This window comes from Impatiens glandulifera, chromosome 5 (genome assembly GCF_907164915.1).
Source record: "Impatiens glandulifera chromosome 5, dImpGla2.1, whole genome shotgun sequence".
Taxonomy (NCBI): Eukaryota; Viridiplantae; Streptophyta; class Magnoliopsida; order Ericales; family Balsaminaceae; genus Impatiens; species Impatiens glandulifera.
In genome coordinates, this window is record NC_061866.1 from 12962347 (window position 1) to 12981007 (window position 18661).

Below are 18661 nucleotides of genomic sequence, written 5' to 3' on the forward strand. Positions count from 1 at the left end.
CCTTGTAGTTTTCGCATGTAAATCTCTTCATCAAAATCACCGTGAAGAAAATTAGTTTTGACATTCATTTGTTGAAGATGAAGGTCGTCTTTCACAGTCAAACTCAAAATATTTTTGATTGTCATCAATTTGACCACTAGAGATAAGATCTTGTTGTAGACAATACCTTTCTCCTTTTGAAATCTTTTCACAATCAATCTTGTATTGTAACTCATAATTTTATCATGTTTTTTTAATCATGAAAATCAATTTGTTGTGAAGTGTTTTCTTTTCCTTCCAGCCCAGGAGCTTTAAAGGCTCCCATTGCGAAAACCGTCTTTTTAACTAGTAACTCGGTGAGCTACCAAGTTGATAATCAAACCGAAAACCAAATTCATTTTTTATTATTTATTTTAATAATATAGTTTATTATATATTATATAATTTATTACCTATATTAAATAATTATATATAATATATTAAAAAAATCGAAATGTACAACAACAGTGCATTTCTTATATCACATTTAGTGTGTAAATAAATATATACATGATTCTCATCAACATGATGTACAACAACATATACAGCTCTAAATCACAAATATGAGATCTGACTACAAAACTTCCTTATATCTCATTGTTTTCATTACAGCATGGAAGAACTTCTATTTGAAGGAAATGTATGTGGCAAAGACAACTTTGTGCCAACTAGATGACGATAATCTGAAACTTTTCCAAACATAGCTGCATCCAAAGCTTTTCTTGGATAGATTTGATTTGACGCATTTTTTATGTCTCCTTCCATTGAAAACTTTGACTTTATTTATTTGGCTGAAGATGTGGCTTTGTATGTCAAATCACTAATCATAGTATGAGCAGCAACTAGCTCATCCCTTAGCTTGACATTGTATTCATATAGATTTTGGAAATTCCTCTTAATCTCTGATATACTAATTTCAGAACCATCCTTCATGTCTTCTGACAAAAAGACAAATAATTTAATGTTGAATTTCATAGAAGAACATTTGAAGAGACGATCATCCTATTGCAATATCATAGAGAGTAGAGTTTTTACCTAATAAAGGTGGTGGAGGCAAAGTAAAATTGTTAGTTCCTCGATAATCAGATTTACTATCACTTTCTTGAGAAGGATGGTGTTGTCGCCTCTTATCATCCTTTACAATTCCAACCATATTGTTTTCCAAATCCTGAAAAAGTTGTTAGGTACAAAATGTAAAAAAAAATTTACCATAAAAGAAAATATTTCTCTAAATTACTACTTTGTAACAGCAAACAGATATAGATGATCAAGACAAGGGTATGAATACATAGATTTCCTTTCAAAATAGTAGTACAATTATCTAGGGAATACCAATCTAGGCCATTGCTTCAATTTACTTTCTCAACGTTTGTTTTTTTGTTAATTAGCAATAGGGTTAGCACAACTCCTTCATCCAACATCCTGTGCCCAAGGTATTTCCCACTAAATTATGTACTGAAAATGAAAGTTATTTCTTCAATCCCATTTTATTTATTTTTTAAATGTTAAAGTGTTGTATTAACAGAGAGTGTTGAACACGTGGGAAACATTATTCATTCGACAACTCTTCCTGTCTCAAAAATAATAAGTGTCACATTGTTATTGTATCATTTTTTTCATTTCTAACATATCCTTAAAGCTGGATAGATGGAGTAAATATATGAAAACAAAGACAAAGACATAACTAATTGATAAAATTTGATCATGTAGTTACTTCCTGTCACAATTATCTCTCAATAAAAGAAAATAGACAAGAATCAATTAAAACCTAATCTTTTCAGATGATTGATTGGGAGAAGAAGAAAACTCCCAAAATAAAAATAAAAATCAATGGCTTCAACTATAAAAAAGAAAACAGGTTAGAATTTCCGTCAATTTTACATGTAGTTAATCATAGAAATTGCAGTTGCAAATCTAATAATGGAAATAGTTGATGTATTCTCTCAAGTGGATGGAGAAGGATAGTGCAAAATGCTTGCTGAGACAAATACTTGTGAGTTTTGAGAGAGAGATGAGGGATTGAAGATCTCTGAATTTATTGTTGTATTGATAATGAAATATGCTAACATATTTATACAATAAATGTTAATGGATAGTAACCACTACTGAATAGGAAGTTACCACTACTCTATCACTAATTAGTTTGACAATTTTCATAATATTGAATGTTCATTTCTTATTTCAATGATATGAAAAAATAACATACTTTTAGCCGAAAAAAGAACATAGCAGCATCTCAATCATGGACAAGGTTTGAGCACCTTGCAATAATGCGGTTTCCTGTAGGCAAAATTTTATTGTCGAAAAATTAAATCACCGCAAGATGCATAATTCTTGTCTGATTATCACATGATAACATAACTATTACCTTCTCACTTTCCATGTTGATTTTCTTGTTAAATCTGATAGAATCCATTCTGATTATCTGACCTCTTTTAACTGAAGATCCAATTCTCTTATGCAAAGTACCAACCATTAGGCCAATGCAACATGACCCTTTTTCGACATTGTTGTACTTCTCTTTCAATGCGTTGCAACCCCATGTAAACATCACATATTTTCTCAACTATATTTGAATATAAATAAATATCAGCATAGGATAATGAAAGTAACAACCCGTGAGCTGAATGAACTTGAAGAAGGGAAATGATTAGACTAAAAGATGCTTTCTCATAGAATAAGATAAGTACTTTATCCCAACGATCTTGAACTCTTCGCTGACTTATAATCTTCCTCATTGTGCTATCCTCATGACGTAGCCACTTGATCCTCTATTCACACTGTAAACTGATGAAGTGAGAAGGCAAGATCATACAAAACAAGAATGAAATTAATCAGACCTAAGGTAAAGTAGAAAATGAATCTGCAATAAATGTCTCCTAAGGGAAGGAGTTGCAGAGGGGCAAAAGAATCAGAGTGATGCTTTCAGTAGCTTTTTAATAGTTGAAAATAAAAATGGGACTCCATGTTCAGCTAGATAATCAAATATGGGCTAAAGTTAATATGAAACAACAAATGCCTTGAAATTTAAGGAAATTATACTCAAGACTAAGTTTTGCAATATATTCGAGATAGATTTAACAGAATTGTTTATCAGTGGTTAAGCTACTTGCCTGTGTGGCCGGCATCACACAATGATGTGGAGAAAAGTTAGCAAAGAAGTGTATTTTGTGGTCTGCCAAAGACAAAGTTACACAATGACACAGGTAGCACCTCAAGTTAATAAACAACTGAAGAATTTTATTTCTGTAGTTCATTTGTCCAGACCTGAATACCCAATATGGCTTTATCAATATCTGGACAAATAGTAACTGAAAACGCATCTAGAGAGAGAATTTTTCTTTGGAGATTTTTTTTTTCTCACTTCGGGCACGACTGGCACATCAACGTCGCCGGAGCTTCCGACGTCGGAATGATCTCAAATTTCTCTAACAAATGTGTCTCTTTCCCCCCTACAATCTAACCGAAGGAATTTCAATTTGGCCGGAGGAATAGCAAGATATCGCGATTATAATTTCTTGATCGGATATTTGGATCGTGGCTGCACAATCGGCACAATCGGCATGATCGGCACGAACGACACAAACGACACAGATTCTCACTGCGACCGCTTCTACATTGGAAGTCAGCCGCCATCCTCCAGCACCTTCGATCGGTTGTCGTGCACCCTCTGGAACGTGTTCTGTTGTGTAAGGAACGGTCGCGGTCATCTTCTCCTACCGTCGATCGGAGCATTTCGTCAAAACCCCCTTCTACAGAGACCTGTCGTCGAATCGGCGTCGGTCGCCCTCCTCTCCTCATTTTTCGTTTACAGGTTAGTTCGGACCTCGATCGGGACATCAAACCACACCGCGAGGTGCAGGTAGGTCTCCTTTGAACTTCTTTCTCGCCGTTTGAATCAAGTGTTCGGTCTGGAGGAAGCTTTTGCTGCTAATGACCGTTCCAAAATTGCTTAAACCCTTTTTTGTTTGAGCAATTATCTTCAAGCCCTGTTCCGGTGCGATTGGTTTCCAATCGTGCTGTTTGCGCCCACCCTTTGCTGCAGAATTCCAACCCCTGTAGCTCTTTTGAAGATTAGGCAGTTTGCGCTTGATCTTTCCAATGACTGGTACGTGCCCGTCCAGTGTTGTTACTCGGGCAAGGGGCGTCCTTCAAGTCCTCCATGATGATCCTAAGAAGGTGCTGAAGGGGCCGTCGACAAACAACAAGGCTAGGTTTGATAGACGAACTCGCAGGTCTCTTAACAATCCTAGGAAGCAGAAACCATAAATCATGGATGAAGTTCTAAAAATGGAAAAGATGCGCCTATTGATTCTATGTCAAATACATCATCGGGTATGTGTTCTTTCCCACATGCTGATGAATTATATGAGAATAGTTCTATTGGGAATTCATACTGTAATGATATGCATGTTCATAATAGAAATGATAGGACTGAATTGATAGGAAAAGATAGTACTACATATAGAAATGATAGGACTTTAAATCCAGAAATATTTGTTGTTATTGGAATTGCTGCACAGAATGGACCGTTAGGGTCTCTAATTGGTACCATAGACATGACCGGTCATTCTGTTGGGAAATTGGATTTGAAATCTTACCTAGATGAAACTGATGACAATCGGGTTGTTTGTGTTGAAAATTCGGTCCCAAAGTTGGAAATAATCTGTCAAAAGGCTCTAAGGTAATGCAGGAAAATGACATAAATTGTACATGTTTATCGGATCCTATTGAAAGCTCAATGTTGGGGCCTGTTTCTGCATCGGGTGAAAACATTAAGCTGAGATCTATGTCTGTTTTGAATGATCCTACTGAAGTTGATATTGGGGTTCCTATTGAGGTAAATATGTCAGGGCTGAATAAGATTGTTGGTCGAGATTCAGTAGGTTCAAAGAATATTACAAGGTTGGGATTAGTTTCAGAAACAGGAAAACATGACAGTTTGAGTTATTCAGTTACAGAGAAAGATCAGAAAACATAGTTTACCGGTCCTACTAGAGAGGATGCTGAACTGAGCAAAATGGGTCATATTGAAATTGCCTCTACAAAGTTGGAGATATCAGCTGCTCAGAGTCCATTGGGTCCAAAGAATGACATAATTTCAGAATCTTTTTCTGCAATGGGAAATCTTGTAAAACTGAAAGTCTTGGGTTCCATTGATGATCAAAATGCTAAGTCTACCTTCCCTACTAAGGATCAGATGAAAAGTCAGACAACCAGACTATGGACTATGCTAGAAAAAGGTTAGACAGAAGACACTAAATGCGCCCAGGATTCTGAAACTGGGGCTAAAATTGCAAGATCTTCTAAACAACCTACACATCTAGCTAAAACTGTTGAAGGATATAGTCTAAGAGAATCTAGAAACACTGAAGAAATTGGATCTGAGTTGGAGCTGGTCATGGAAATAAATTCAGTTAAATCAGAAAAGTTTAATAAAATAGATCTAAGGGATGATGAACTGAACTTGATTCATAGAGTCAATGGTGAAAGCTTGGCTGGGAATTATATTGATTCGTTGGTTGATGGCACCATGAATGACAATCTGTTTGAAAATCTGGGTCTGGGTATGAATCTCATGGAATCTACAAATAAGTTGGGTCAGAATATAAGTCAGGGTATAAGAGGTGAATAATGTATGAAATTAGAAGAATTAGCCAACGGTTTTCGCTTGGCTGAGTCTGATAAGGGGTTAGCCAACGGTTTTCGCTTGGCTGAGTTTGAAAAAGATAATTTGGTTGCTCACATAAGCCCTGGTGCTACTTACATTTCTGGTCATACAATTGCTGCATCTTCCGGTCCTAATTGACAAGATGATAATTCTACAATCAAAGCTATGAGCCACCAATCGAATCAAAAGAACCAAATCATGGATGTTGATTTGGAATCAGACGATAGCACCGACTATGATGAGACAATAATATGTGACCTTGAATATCATAAGTCCATGAAGAAGATGTCAACAACAAAGATCAAACCAAAAGCAAAGGGGCATAGTTCTTCCAAAACAAGTGCTGAAATGGAAAGGATCGGTCAAGTAACAGGATCGAATAATTCTAAAACAGCTAAGAAGGGTAAGAATGGATCTAAAATAAAAGAAATGAAAAACATGAAGGAAATTACTCAAGTTCCAAGAAAAATGTTGAAGTAAATCCCAAGGAAACTGTGATACCCGAGGCTAACACAAAGATATTGAACATGGGTGCGTTTTCTCCACTCGTTAATTTGGATCCTGAAATTCCAATTGATAGCATTCAAAAGAGGAAAACTGACACACAAGAGAAGAGTACTGAACGGGATATTCTAAAGAAGATTGGAACAATTGAAGACAACGGTTTTGTGGGAAACACAAGGGTTAGATGGGCCGAAAAGAACAAACAAGTCAGGAAAGATAGAAACCCTGAAATAGTCATCTCTTCAGCTCCTCCTACTGCTGCAATTCCTGACAAAGAAAATACTCAAGCTGATAACAAGGATCCTACTACTTGTCCAACGTGGTCAATGAGGAAAAACAAAATAGCAAATTTGGCAGGACTGCGAAACCAGATGAAGAAGCTATTTTACCAAGTTAATAAACAAGAGATTACTATACCCCAGGAAAGAAATAATCAATTGAATGCTCAGTTTAACAGTCACTATCTAAAGAATTGGAATCTCTTCAACAAAGACCAATATGATAAAGTGATCAAGTGGACGGTTGACGCCATGAAGGAAATTTTTAAATGTAATAAAACAAAGGTGTATACAATCATGAGCAACCCAAACAAAACCTGGCAAGAAGGAAAGGTGTGGAATGGAAATGCCATGAACGATCCAGAAAAGGGAAAAATTCAAGATAGACACCTTATACCTAAAGGTAATTACACTTGATCATCCGCACCGGTTTGAGCTCCCACCAAAAATTGAAGAAAAATGCGTAAAGGAATGGGAGTTTGTCATAGTTGGTCACTTTATGGGAAACATGAAGGCACCATTTGCTGAGGTTAAAAGAACGTTGTTGGGCCAGTGGGAATCCTCTAGTCTGGAGAGGATCACAATCAATGATCACAGATTCTACTTTCTATCCTTTAGGAATGGAAGTGAAATAAAGCCGATCATAAAGAGCGAATATACCTTTATCAAAGGAAAAAGATTCAAGTTGTACAAGTGGAGAGAGAAACTTAATACTAATCATAGACCACCTGAACTTGAATAAATTTGGGTGAATCTCAAGAATGTTCCACCACACATGTGCAACCCAATGGGCCTTTCCTATATTTCAAGCATTATAGGCAAACCACTTATGTTTGACCCAACAATGAAAGGTTACGAGCGTGCATCTGTGGCCAGAGTTAGTGTCGAAATCCATCCAAGTAGCTCTCTTCCAATTTAGCTTAAACTTAAAGATAGACTGGGAAATTTATTTGACATTGGAGTACAATACGAATGGAAACCAAATCGATGTATATGGTGTATCACTTTTACACACGCTACGAATAAATGTCCAGTCAATAATAATCTAAAATTGAAGGTCAATAACAATGCTCAGGAAGGCGGTATCAATGACTCTAACCAGGCTCAGGTTGAGAGAAATGTGAACATGTCTGAACTTAACATCAATGAACACACTGATAATGATAGGATGGGCAACCAAAAACAAGAAAAGATAAGAGTAAGGAAGAAGATAGGAAAAAGAATGAAGTGGGTAAGGGTACAAGTTGGCCCTGCTAACGCTGATCCTATCGGTCATGTTTAGGGCACTGGTCTTAGCGATTCTGTTTTCTCAAGAATAGGTCCTGTTCAAAACGTCGATCCTGGTCAGGATATCGGTCCTGATAAAGCTAGACATAGCCACACCAGTCCTAGAGCTTCTCATAATGCTACCGTACCTAGCCATATTGACCATGTTAAGCCTAGTCCTGGACTTGTTGATCCGAATACTACTCAAGCTATCAGACTTGCTACTACCAGTCCTAATGTAAAATGTTATGGTTTTAAAGTTTCTGGAATTCAAAGATCTATTGGACGGGGAATACTTGGCCCATATGAAACAAACAAAATTGGGTCTGATGGCACTCCAATAGGTCGTGAGTTCACTCTTCACAATTCTAGGAATGCAAGCAGGAACCAAAAAAGCAATGTCATCAGAATTCGAAATGAACCGATCCATGGGCTCAGAGCCACCTTTCGAGATAATGAACAAGAAAATCCTGGACAAAAAATATTGAAAAACCAACAAGCAATAAAGAAGCTCTTGAGAATGAACTACAAAATATTGAGTTTTGTGAAATTAAAAGATCAAGTGCAGAAGAAGACAATTAAGTCTTGAATAAAGAACTGAGCCTTGGTTCTGAAGTAGGGCGAATTAAAATCGATAATAGATATGAATCCAATAATAAAGAGGTTCAAAGTCACAAAAGACCTACTAAAGAAGAACAAGCTGAAAAGCGAAGACAGAGCAGAAAGATCCTGGATCTAGAAGCCACCGACTCTATAACGGGAGAAGATGAGATCTATGTGAGACAACCCCCACTCAATTTGAATAGTATTCCATGTAATCAAGCTGTAGCCATTGTGGATAACGAGACAAGTGATGCTTACGATTTCTCTAATGAAGAGGTCCAGGATAGTCTAAAAAGTCAGGAACCCAACACTTATATTCATTCATGAATATAGTGACATGGAACATAAAGGGACTCAATGACCCTCTGAAATGCAAAGAAATTAGGAGGATCATTGAGAACCAGAAGATCACTATTATGGGTATTTTTGAGATAAAAGTCAAAAGCCGGAACGTTGAGAAAGTTAGAAAGCTGTGTATTGATAGGAGCTGAGAAATCATTCACAACTCAAATGACAAAACATGCAGAATCTGAGTTATCTGGGATAACAAAGTTGCTGAGGTCAGGACTCTCTTTTTGAATGATCAAGCAATCCTGGAGGAGGTTAAAGACAGAATCACTGGAATCTTGTTTAATTTTGCTATTGTTTATGCTAGCAACTCAAACACTGATTAAAGACTCCTCTAGAACTGTCTTAGAAACTGGTTCGGTAGTGATAAATCTTTGGCTGTCCTTGGTGATTACAACATAACCAGAAACGAATCTGATCGTAGCCCAGAATCTGAAATAACATGGGATATGATTGACTTTAATGACTGTGTCAGAGATATGGGTTGTATCAAGCCTACTAATTCTGTTCGGATTGAATTAAATCGGATTGGATTAGGATTATCCAAATTATCCAAACAATCTAAATAAAAATATATTTTTTAATTAATTTTCTTTAAATTAAATTTCATCTCAATATAATATATATTTTACTTATCATCACTTGACAAGGATATTTTTTTTTAATTATTTTTTTCAGATTCAAATTTAATAATAATAAAAAATTCGAATTAAAAAAAAATAAAAAAAAAATTGTTGACTAATTTCAAGCTGATATATATAAATATTTTTTAGTTTGGATTATCAAAACCATTTTCAATTCAATCCGTATCCGATCCGTATTAATTAGTAAAATGGTTTGGATTAAGGATTGGATAAACTTAGTTTGGATTTAATACGGATCAAACAAAACGGATTGGTTTTACCCATTTGCTCACCCCTAACAAAAACACAGCTTTCTTCCACAGAAAATGCAAGGCTAGAAACATGAGAAACAATGTATACAGACTGAAGAATGATGATAGTGAATATGTTCAGGGTTAAAAGGGTGTACAATATTTGGCTATCGATTTCTATAAGAAGCTTATGGGTACAAGAAAGCAGCATCAAAGTCACCTGAATACATTGTATCAGATTATTGATAGGAAAATTTCTGCAGAAGATAGTCGCGAGTTGATAAGGGTGGTCACGAGGGTTGAGGTTAAACAAGCTCTGTTTAGTATTGATGGGAATAAAAGTCCGGGTCCTGATGGGTTTAATACACAGTTCTTCAAAGACAATTGGTCGGTTGTGGGTAAAGACGTTACTGATGGGGTTCTAGAGTTTTTCAAGAACATGAAGATGTTAAAGCAATGGAATACAACGGTCTTAACCTTGATCCCAAAAACTACGGTACCCGAGAAAGTACAAGATTTCAGACCAATTTCCTGCTACAATGTGATTTATAAAATAATTTCAAAAATCATTTCTAAACGATTTAAAAATGTCATAGGAAAAATTATAAATCTTAACCAATCTGCATTGATCCCTGGTAGGACAATCTCTCATAATATTCTTCTCATGCAGAGCCTTTTAAAAGGCTACGGGAATAAGAAAATATCCCGAGAGTGGATTTCAAAATAGATATCAAGAAAGCTTTCGACTTTGTTAGATGGGAAGTCATTCGAGACTTTATGGTTGTTTATGCTTTTCCTATGATTTTTATTGATTGGATTATGCAGTGCGTTTCATCATCCTGCTTTGTTGTTAGTGTCAATGGAGTCCACGGAGGCTATTTCAAGGGTGAAAACGGGGTAAGGCAAGGGGACCCCTCTCTTCTTACCTTTTCGTAGTTATCATGGCGGTCTTTGAGAGCATCTTCGCGATGTTCCGAAAGAATCGTCCATACATCTTTCACCCATTTTGTGAGGTAGAGGAGGTAACTCATTTATGCTTTGCTGACGACTTGTTCATTCTAGCGCACGCAGACATTGATTCCATTAAAACTATTAGGGCTGCACTAACGTTCTTTTCTGAGATTACAGGTTTAACTATTAATGAAAGCAAAAAGTGTGGCATTTTATGGAGGCGTAAATGACGAAACGAAGCAGGACATCTTCAACATCATGGGCATCAAGGAAGGAAGTTTTCCCGTAACGTACTTAGGAATTCCGTTAACCGCGAAGAAGATCAAGATCTCAAACTGCAAGCCGCTGATTGAAAAGGTAAAAAACACGATATCTGGCTGGGCAGCGAAAAACCTTTCTTTTACAGGGAGGATCGAACTTATCAAAACAGTGGTCATGGGCATAGTTGGCTACTGGGCGCAGCAAATGGTCATTCTGAAGAAGGTAATGAAGGAGCTCGATACACTGATGAGGAACTTTATCTGGGGCAGTAGCGAAAGAGGAGGAAAAAAAGTCAAATGGACCACTCTCTGCAAACTGAATGACGAGAGAGGCATCGACTTGAAGAACTGTATCGAGTGGAACAAGGCTCTCACCTTCAAGCATCTGTGGGTTTTAGAGCGCAATCATGAGTCACTATGGATCAAATGGGTGCATACGAGTTTTATGAAATACGAAACCAGCATCTAGACCTGTAAAATTCATGAAGGTATGAGCTGATCTCTAAAAAAGATTCTTAAACTAAGAAGCGATATTGCAGATCTTTATGACATCCGGCTAGGGGACGGGAAAGGCACTCTATTCTGGCACGACCCCTGGTTCGAAAACCAGCCTATCATCCACAAGGAGGAGTTTCAAAATACCCACATCAGAAGGAACTGCACAGAAGCGAAAATAAGAGACATTAAAGACGGAAATTGGGACTCACTCCTGAGAAGAAATCCAGAAGGATAGAGGATACTTGATCATATAAGTAACATACAACTACACGATAGACCAGATATTCATGAATAGAAAGCTGAAGACAATGGGAAGCTAGTATCGAAGAAAATATAGAGGTAACTTGGGAAAAAGCACAGAAAGTAGAATGGGCTCCTCTTGTATGGTCAACAAAGATTATCCCTAGACACTAGTTCATCCTATGCTCTCCTTCTGAGAAAGACTCAACACTTGTGATCGTATCAGCAAGTATATGAGCATTCCGGACACGAACTGTCTTCTATGTAGAGGAAATGAAGAAACCATTGATCATCTATTCGGGAGCTGCTGTATTGCTTCAGAGCTTTGGGACAGATTTTATAAAAGCCTGGAGCTGATCAGTTTCCCGAACGAATGGAAATAAAATCAAAGATGCAACACTACACAAGTCAAGGGAAATAGATTTGCAACAAGCGTGTTCAAGTGAGGCTTTAGAGTAGTGGTGTATAACATTTGACAAGAACGGAATGCAAGGGTATATGACAGAACCCACATGAGCGTTGAAGAGTTATGGAAAGATATTGTATCAGATTGTAGCGCCCTCGCGGGAACGTGAACAAGAATTCCAAGCACGGAGTGAAACTGGAATATCTGTAGAAACTGGAATTTACCGTTTTTTAAACTCACTAGAATTGAAAGCATTGTGTTACGGGCTGCTCATCAAAACCTCGGCCCTAAAATATTTTATGCATCCGTCTCTCGGCCCAAGTGTGCATATGGGCCAGTTTATGTTTTTATGAACTAATTCTGTTTTGTTTACTTTCTCTCTTATTTCTTTTGAAACCGAATTCTGTTATCTTGGAAGTTTGTTGTAACCGAATACTCTTGGGCAAACCAACCTCTTTAAATGGTGATGCCCACCCCACTTTTTGGGGCTATGAATTGAATATTTTTGAACTTGGTGTTTAAGTTATCTCTCGGCCCTCCTCCCCCTTCTTGGACCGCTAGGTGTAATCTAGTGGTATTTCTCTCCTCCCCTTCGGCTCTTCTCTCCCTAACCTCGAATTCTCCTCTAATTCTATGTCCGCTGCACTAGAGTGTTGAATTCCATCATCAATAACCCGTTTCTTGAATTAAAGAACTTGAAAGGCTCGGTCATAATTTAAAAGTCTAACACATTGTAATCAGATAATTCATTTACGTTTTTAGCTTTTTAGCTTTTACTCGTGGAATATCTTAGGCCTGTTTAGAATGATCTCTTAAACTCGTAGTTTTTTTCCCAATTTTTGGAATTTTTAATGAGATGACGCTAAGTCGTTTTTCCAAAAAAAAAACATCTGGACAAATAAAGCAAATAAAGGATATTTTTCTTTAGACTTAGAATACAAATTCGAATCTTTGTTACATGCTTGAATAATAAGTATCAATAAATAGCATTCACATTGAATTGCTCAGGCAAATTCAATCTATGTGAATGAGTTTATGTGTGTGAGAAATAGAGAGAAAGGTTCGTGTCGAAGCTAAGGTGGGTTAGGGTAGTTAATTAAAAATTTATATATATATATATATATATATATTATTATGTATATATTAAATTATTAATCATAGTGTAGTGGGGGCAGCGAAATGTTATGGAATTGAAAAGGTCACCCTATAAATACACTAGTAAAAAATCGACTTTTACCGACGGTTTTTTACGAAGGTTTTATAAAACTCTTATAAATACTCCCGAGAGGAATAAATCTTTCGGTATTAAAAATAGATTCCAAGAGGGGTGTAAAACCTTCGGTTTTATTAATTATTACCGAAAGTTCTTTGTAGAAGTTTTGGTTTTTACCTTCCCAAAAAACCAAAAATAATTCTAAGTGTTGGATGTGGGTTTATTGCGAAGGTTTTTACAAAAACCTTCGGTTTTGCAATCCCGGGATTTTTAATTGCGAAGGTTATTCAAAGAACCTTCGGTTTTACCTTTTTTGAAATTCTCTTTTGCGAAGGTTTTCCAAAAAACCTTCGGTTTTGACTCAATTAAAAATAATTCTAAGTTTGGTAATTGTTATTTCCGAAGGGTTTTTAATAAAACTTTGGTTTTGACTAATATCAAAACCGAAAGTTATATGAAAACCTTCGGCATCTACCTCTATAAATACAAACCCTAACCCTTCTCTTTTTCATTCCACTCTCTCCTTTCTCTCTCTCCCGCGCCGCAACCGCCTCCTCCACGCTGCTTCTTCTCTTCTTGCGTTCAGGTTTGTTTCATTTGTTTTTTTATTTGTTAGATTTGTTATTTTGTTTGATTGAAGTTATATTAGATTTAGGTTACGGTTATTTTGTTGGATTAATATATATATATATATACATATATCTGAAATGCATTTAGGATGGGTGATTCATGGAATAGTCTTCGGCGTACACCGGAGAAACTGCCTCCGTGTTACCAGAATTTGCTAGCACAAACAGAAATTGCGGCACGTGAGGAAGAGGTGAGACAGATGACGTTGGAAATGGAGCAAATCTGATTGAGGGATGCGGAAAGAGGCCGATTGCTGAGTGAAATTAAAGCGGACAGGGCTGAAATGGCCCAGAGATTAGAGAATCTCGAACAGGAACTTGTATTGTTGAGGAGTCGACTAGATTATATTGTTTGATTAATTATGTGTTTAGTTTTCCGTACGAATGATGACATTTTTATGTGTTTTTTTAATAATTATGAATTATTATTATTATCTTTGGTTTTGGTTTAATATGTTGTTCTTGAATTATTTTATTTTTGCTTGTTTTACACTTTTTGGGGAACAAAATCTGAAAATTTCTAAGTATGGGGAAGGGTAAAAACCGAAGGTTTATTTGAAAACCTTCGGTTTTGACTCTCGGGTAAAAAAATCTGAAAATTTCTAAGTATGGGGAAGGGTAAAATCCGAAGGTTTATTTGAAAACCTTCGGTTTTGACCCTTGGTTTAAAAAATCTAAAAAATTTCAAAGTATGGGGAAGGGTAAAAACCGAAGGTTTTCAAATAAATCTTCGGTTTTGACCCTCGGGTAAAAAAATCTGAATATTTTCTAAGTATGGGGAAGGGTAAAAACCGAAGGTTTTCAAATAAACCTTCGGTTTTGAACCTCGGGTAAAAAAATCTTAAAATTTTTCTAAGTATGGGGAAGGGTAAAAACCGAAGGTTTTCAAATAAACCTTCGGTTTTGAACCTCGGGTAAAAAAATCTGAAAATTTTTTAAGTATAGGGAAGGGTAAAAATTGAATGTTTTCAAATAAACCTTCGTTTTTGACCCTTGATTAAAAAAAATCTAAGTATGGGGAAGGGTAAAACCGAAGGTTTTCAAATAAACCTTCGGTTTTAAACCTTGATTAAAAAAATCTAAAAATTTTCTAAGTATGGGGAAGGGTAAAAACCGAAGGTTTTCAAATAAACCTTCGGTTTTGACCCTTGATTAAAAAAATCCAAAAAAATTCTAAGTATGGGGAAGGGTAAAAACCGAAGGTTTATTTGAAAACCTTCGGTTTTGACCCTTCCCAAAAACATTCTATTTAAGGTCAGGACCGAGATGTTTATTAAAACTTTCGCAGATACCCATCAAAACCGAAAGTTTTCAAATAAACTTTCGGTTTTACCACTTGACAAATTGTTAAATAAATTGGTTTTTTACCTTCCAATATAGACTCCTAACAAATATATTCAAGTGTGTGTTGTATTTTAAAATTTAATATTGTGTTTAATATTAAAATGTTTATGATTGTGTTTGATTATATAGAGAAGTGTATATGAATGTTTATGTTTGATTATCTTATGAATTTGTGTAATTTTTGATCATATGCATTGTGCAATATTTTAATGGATATCAAATGTGTTAAATTAATGTTGTTCAAGGTCATTAGGTGAGAAACCAATTAATTTAAGAAATTGTGAATTGTTAATTCCGAAAGTTATATCATTAACTTTCGGAAATAACTATCAAAACCGAAGGTTAATGATATAACTCTCGGTTTTACCCCTTCATAAATTGTTAAATGAATTATTTTTTTACATTCCAATATAGACTCCTTACTAATATAATTAAGTGTTTCTTGTATTTTAAAAATTAATATTGTGTTTAATGTTAAAATGTTTATGAATGTGTTTGAGTATATAGAGAAGTGTATATGAAAATTTATGTTTGATTATCTTATGAATGTGTGTCGAGTTTGATCATATGGAGTGTGTAATGTTTTAAAGTTATCAAATGTGTTAAATTAATGTTGTTCAAAATCATTAGAAGATTGAAAACAAATTAATTTAAGAATTTGTGAAGTGGTAATTCCGAAAGTTAATGGCATAACTTTCGGAATTAACCATCAAAACCGAAAGTTTATTTGAAAACTTTTGGAATTGACTATGATCAAAACCGAAAGTTATTTGAAAACTTTCGGAATTGATCTTGATTAAAACCAAAAGTTATTTGAAAACTTTCGGAATTGACCTTGATCAAAACCGAAAGTTTTCAAATAACTTTCGGTTTTAACCTTTTTAAAAATAAAACCCTCATCTTTCCCCGATCCCTCTTTCTTTCATTCAACCCGCTGTCGCTCTCTTCCCCGATCCCTCTTTCTCTCATTCAGCCTGCCGCCGCATCTCTCCGATCCGACCACGCCGGCAACGACACGAACCGACTACGCCGATGACGTCGACATCCTATTGAAGACCCGCCATCGACGACGTTGTTGGTTCATCCTGCCGTCGCGGATCTCGCCGGTGATTCAACCTACAGCCAACTACTACACCTGCCGGACGGCTCCACCTGCAACCTCCACCTGCCGCCGCCGACTTCTCCGTCGCTCCGCCGCTGCCTAGTAAAGGTAAGGTTTTTTTTAAAAAAAATTTGTTAGTTAAGTTTATATAAATTGTTGGATTAGTTTAGTTTTTGTTTGAATTGGATTATATTTTGTTTGATTTAGGTTAGATTTTGTTTGAATTGGATTGATTTAGGTTTGATTTTAATTTGAATTGATTTAGGTTAGATTTTGAAATGAATTGATTTAGGTTTGATTTTGAAATGAATTGATTTAGGTTTGATTTTGATTTGAATTGAATTGATTTAGGTTTGATTTTGATTTTGAATTGAATTGATTTATGTTTGATATTGAATTGAATTTATTTAGGTTTGATTTTGATTTTGAATTGAATTGAAATGATTTAGGTTAGAATTGAATTGGATTGAATTTAGAATTGAATTGGATTGAAATTTGTATGAATTGGATTTAGTTGGAATTTGTATGAATTGGATTTTAGGTTAGTATTGATTTATGTTAGAATTGAATATGATTTTTTTTGGAATTTGTATGAATTGGATTGAATTTAGAATTGAATTGGATTGAAATTTGTATGAATTGGATTTAGTTGGAATTTGTATGAATTGGATTGAATTTAGAATTGAATTGGATTGAAATTTGTATGAATTGGATTTAGTTGGAATTTGTATGAATTGGATTGAATTTAGAATTGAATTGGAATGAAATTTGTATGAATTGGATTTAGTTGGAAATTTTGTATGAATTGTTGGATTTGGTTTTTGATTCATACTTTATTGTTTGATTAATAGGGTTTATTATTGTTCGATCTACCTACAGCGTCCGCTCTTCTTCGTCGCTTTTTTTGTGCAAGGTTAGCTATTGTTGTTGTATTATATGGTTAGGTTAGTAATTTAATGTTAGATTTATGTTAGATTTAATGTTAGATTTAATGTTAGATTTATGTTAGATTTAATGTTAGATTTATGTTAGATTTTATGTTAGATTTATGTTAGATTTAAGTTTGATTTATGTTTGGGTTGATTTATGTTAGATTTTAATGTGAGATTTAAGTTTGATTTATGTTTGGGTTGATTTATGTTAGATTATGTTTGAAATGTTGAATTAGATTGGGTTTGAATTAGATTTGATTTTAGGTTAGAATTGTTATATGGAATGAATTGTGTATGAATAAAATTATGTTGGATTAGAATTGATTGCTTTGAAATGTGTAAGAATGAAATAATGTTAGATTATATGTATGCTAGATTTAAGGTGGAATTTTGGTTGGATATGTAGAGATTAGGTGGAATTTTGGTTGGATATGTAGAGATTATGTTAGAATTATGTAATCCTAATTAATTTAGACAAAGTTAAGTAAATAATAATGTGAGTTGTTTTACATTTTATTAGAAAGATGGAAGTACCCGACAAAAGTTTGATGACCTTACGTCGAGATCATCCAGATTACGAGGAAGGTGTTGACAAATTCCTCGAGTTTGCTGTTAGGAGTACATCCCGACAAACAGTGAAATGTCCTTGCGTGAAATGCTTGAACACGTCGTTTATGGAAATAGACGAAGTGAAGACTCACCTCATCATTTATGGAATAAATGTGCATTATGAGTACTAGTATTGTCATGGAGAAAAGAGACGTAATACTCAAGTGGTTAATGACGAAGTCGATGAAGATGCCGATGACTACGATGATGATGATGATCAGTTAGAGGATGCCGTGCCAGAATTCAACGATCCGAGAACATAGACGAATAATATAGTTAACGAAGAGGTCAATGAAGAACGTTATATGCACAATTTCATAAACAATATGTTCTCCAACGTTAATGATGTCCCGAACAACCATGAACCAGTCGAAGATGCGCAGAGATTTTATAAATTGCTTGATGATTCCAAACGGACATTGTATGAAGGTGCTCGAAAAACAAAATCATCGGCACTATTGAAACTACTTCACATAAACAATGTCTGTCAATGGACAAATTCTTCGTTCAATATGTTGTTGCGTCTACTTAAAGACTACATATTATCGATTAACGCTCAATTGTCAAACTCTTACTACGAAAGTAAAAATTCATTACTAATATCGGGCTTAAGTATGACAAGATAGACGCATTTAAGAACAACTGTATGCTATTTTGGAAGGACGACAAAAATAAAGAATTGAATGCAAGATTAGAGAGTTTTGAAATGTTTATGCGGCAATATCAACCACCCCCTCCCCCCACCAGCTAATTCTAAGACGTTTCGACTATATGAATTGATTGAATAAGTTTAATGGTTAATGTAAAACATGTTGTTGGGATGATTGATTTGAGAATTTTGGAATGATCATTTTATTTTATGAATTGATTGGTTTGGCTGAACAGGTTTAGGTTTCGGTTGAGCACAAAACAATA

The 18661-nt window shown here is 35.3% G+C and overlaps 1 protein-coding gene across 1 annotated transcript in view; it reads right to left on the reverse strand.

The window, feature by feature from the left end:
- Positions 1-508: 508 nt before the first annotated feature.
- LOC124939940 overlaps positions 509-18661 on the reverse strand; it is a 48896-nt gene continuing 30743 nt past the window's right edge. Inside the window, exons 4-5 of the mRNA XM_047480404.1 lie at positions 1054-1186; positions 509-956 (exon numbers count right to left, since the gene is read on the reverse strand). Coding sequence (XP_047336360.1) covers positions 802-956; positions 1054-1186 — 288 coding nt within the window. The 3' untranslated portion in view covers positions 509-801. The remainder of the gene's footprint in view (positions 957-1053; positions 1187-18661) is intronic.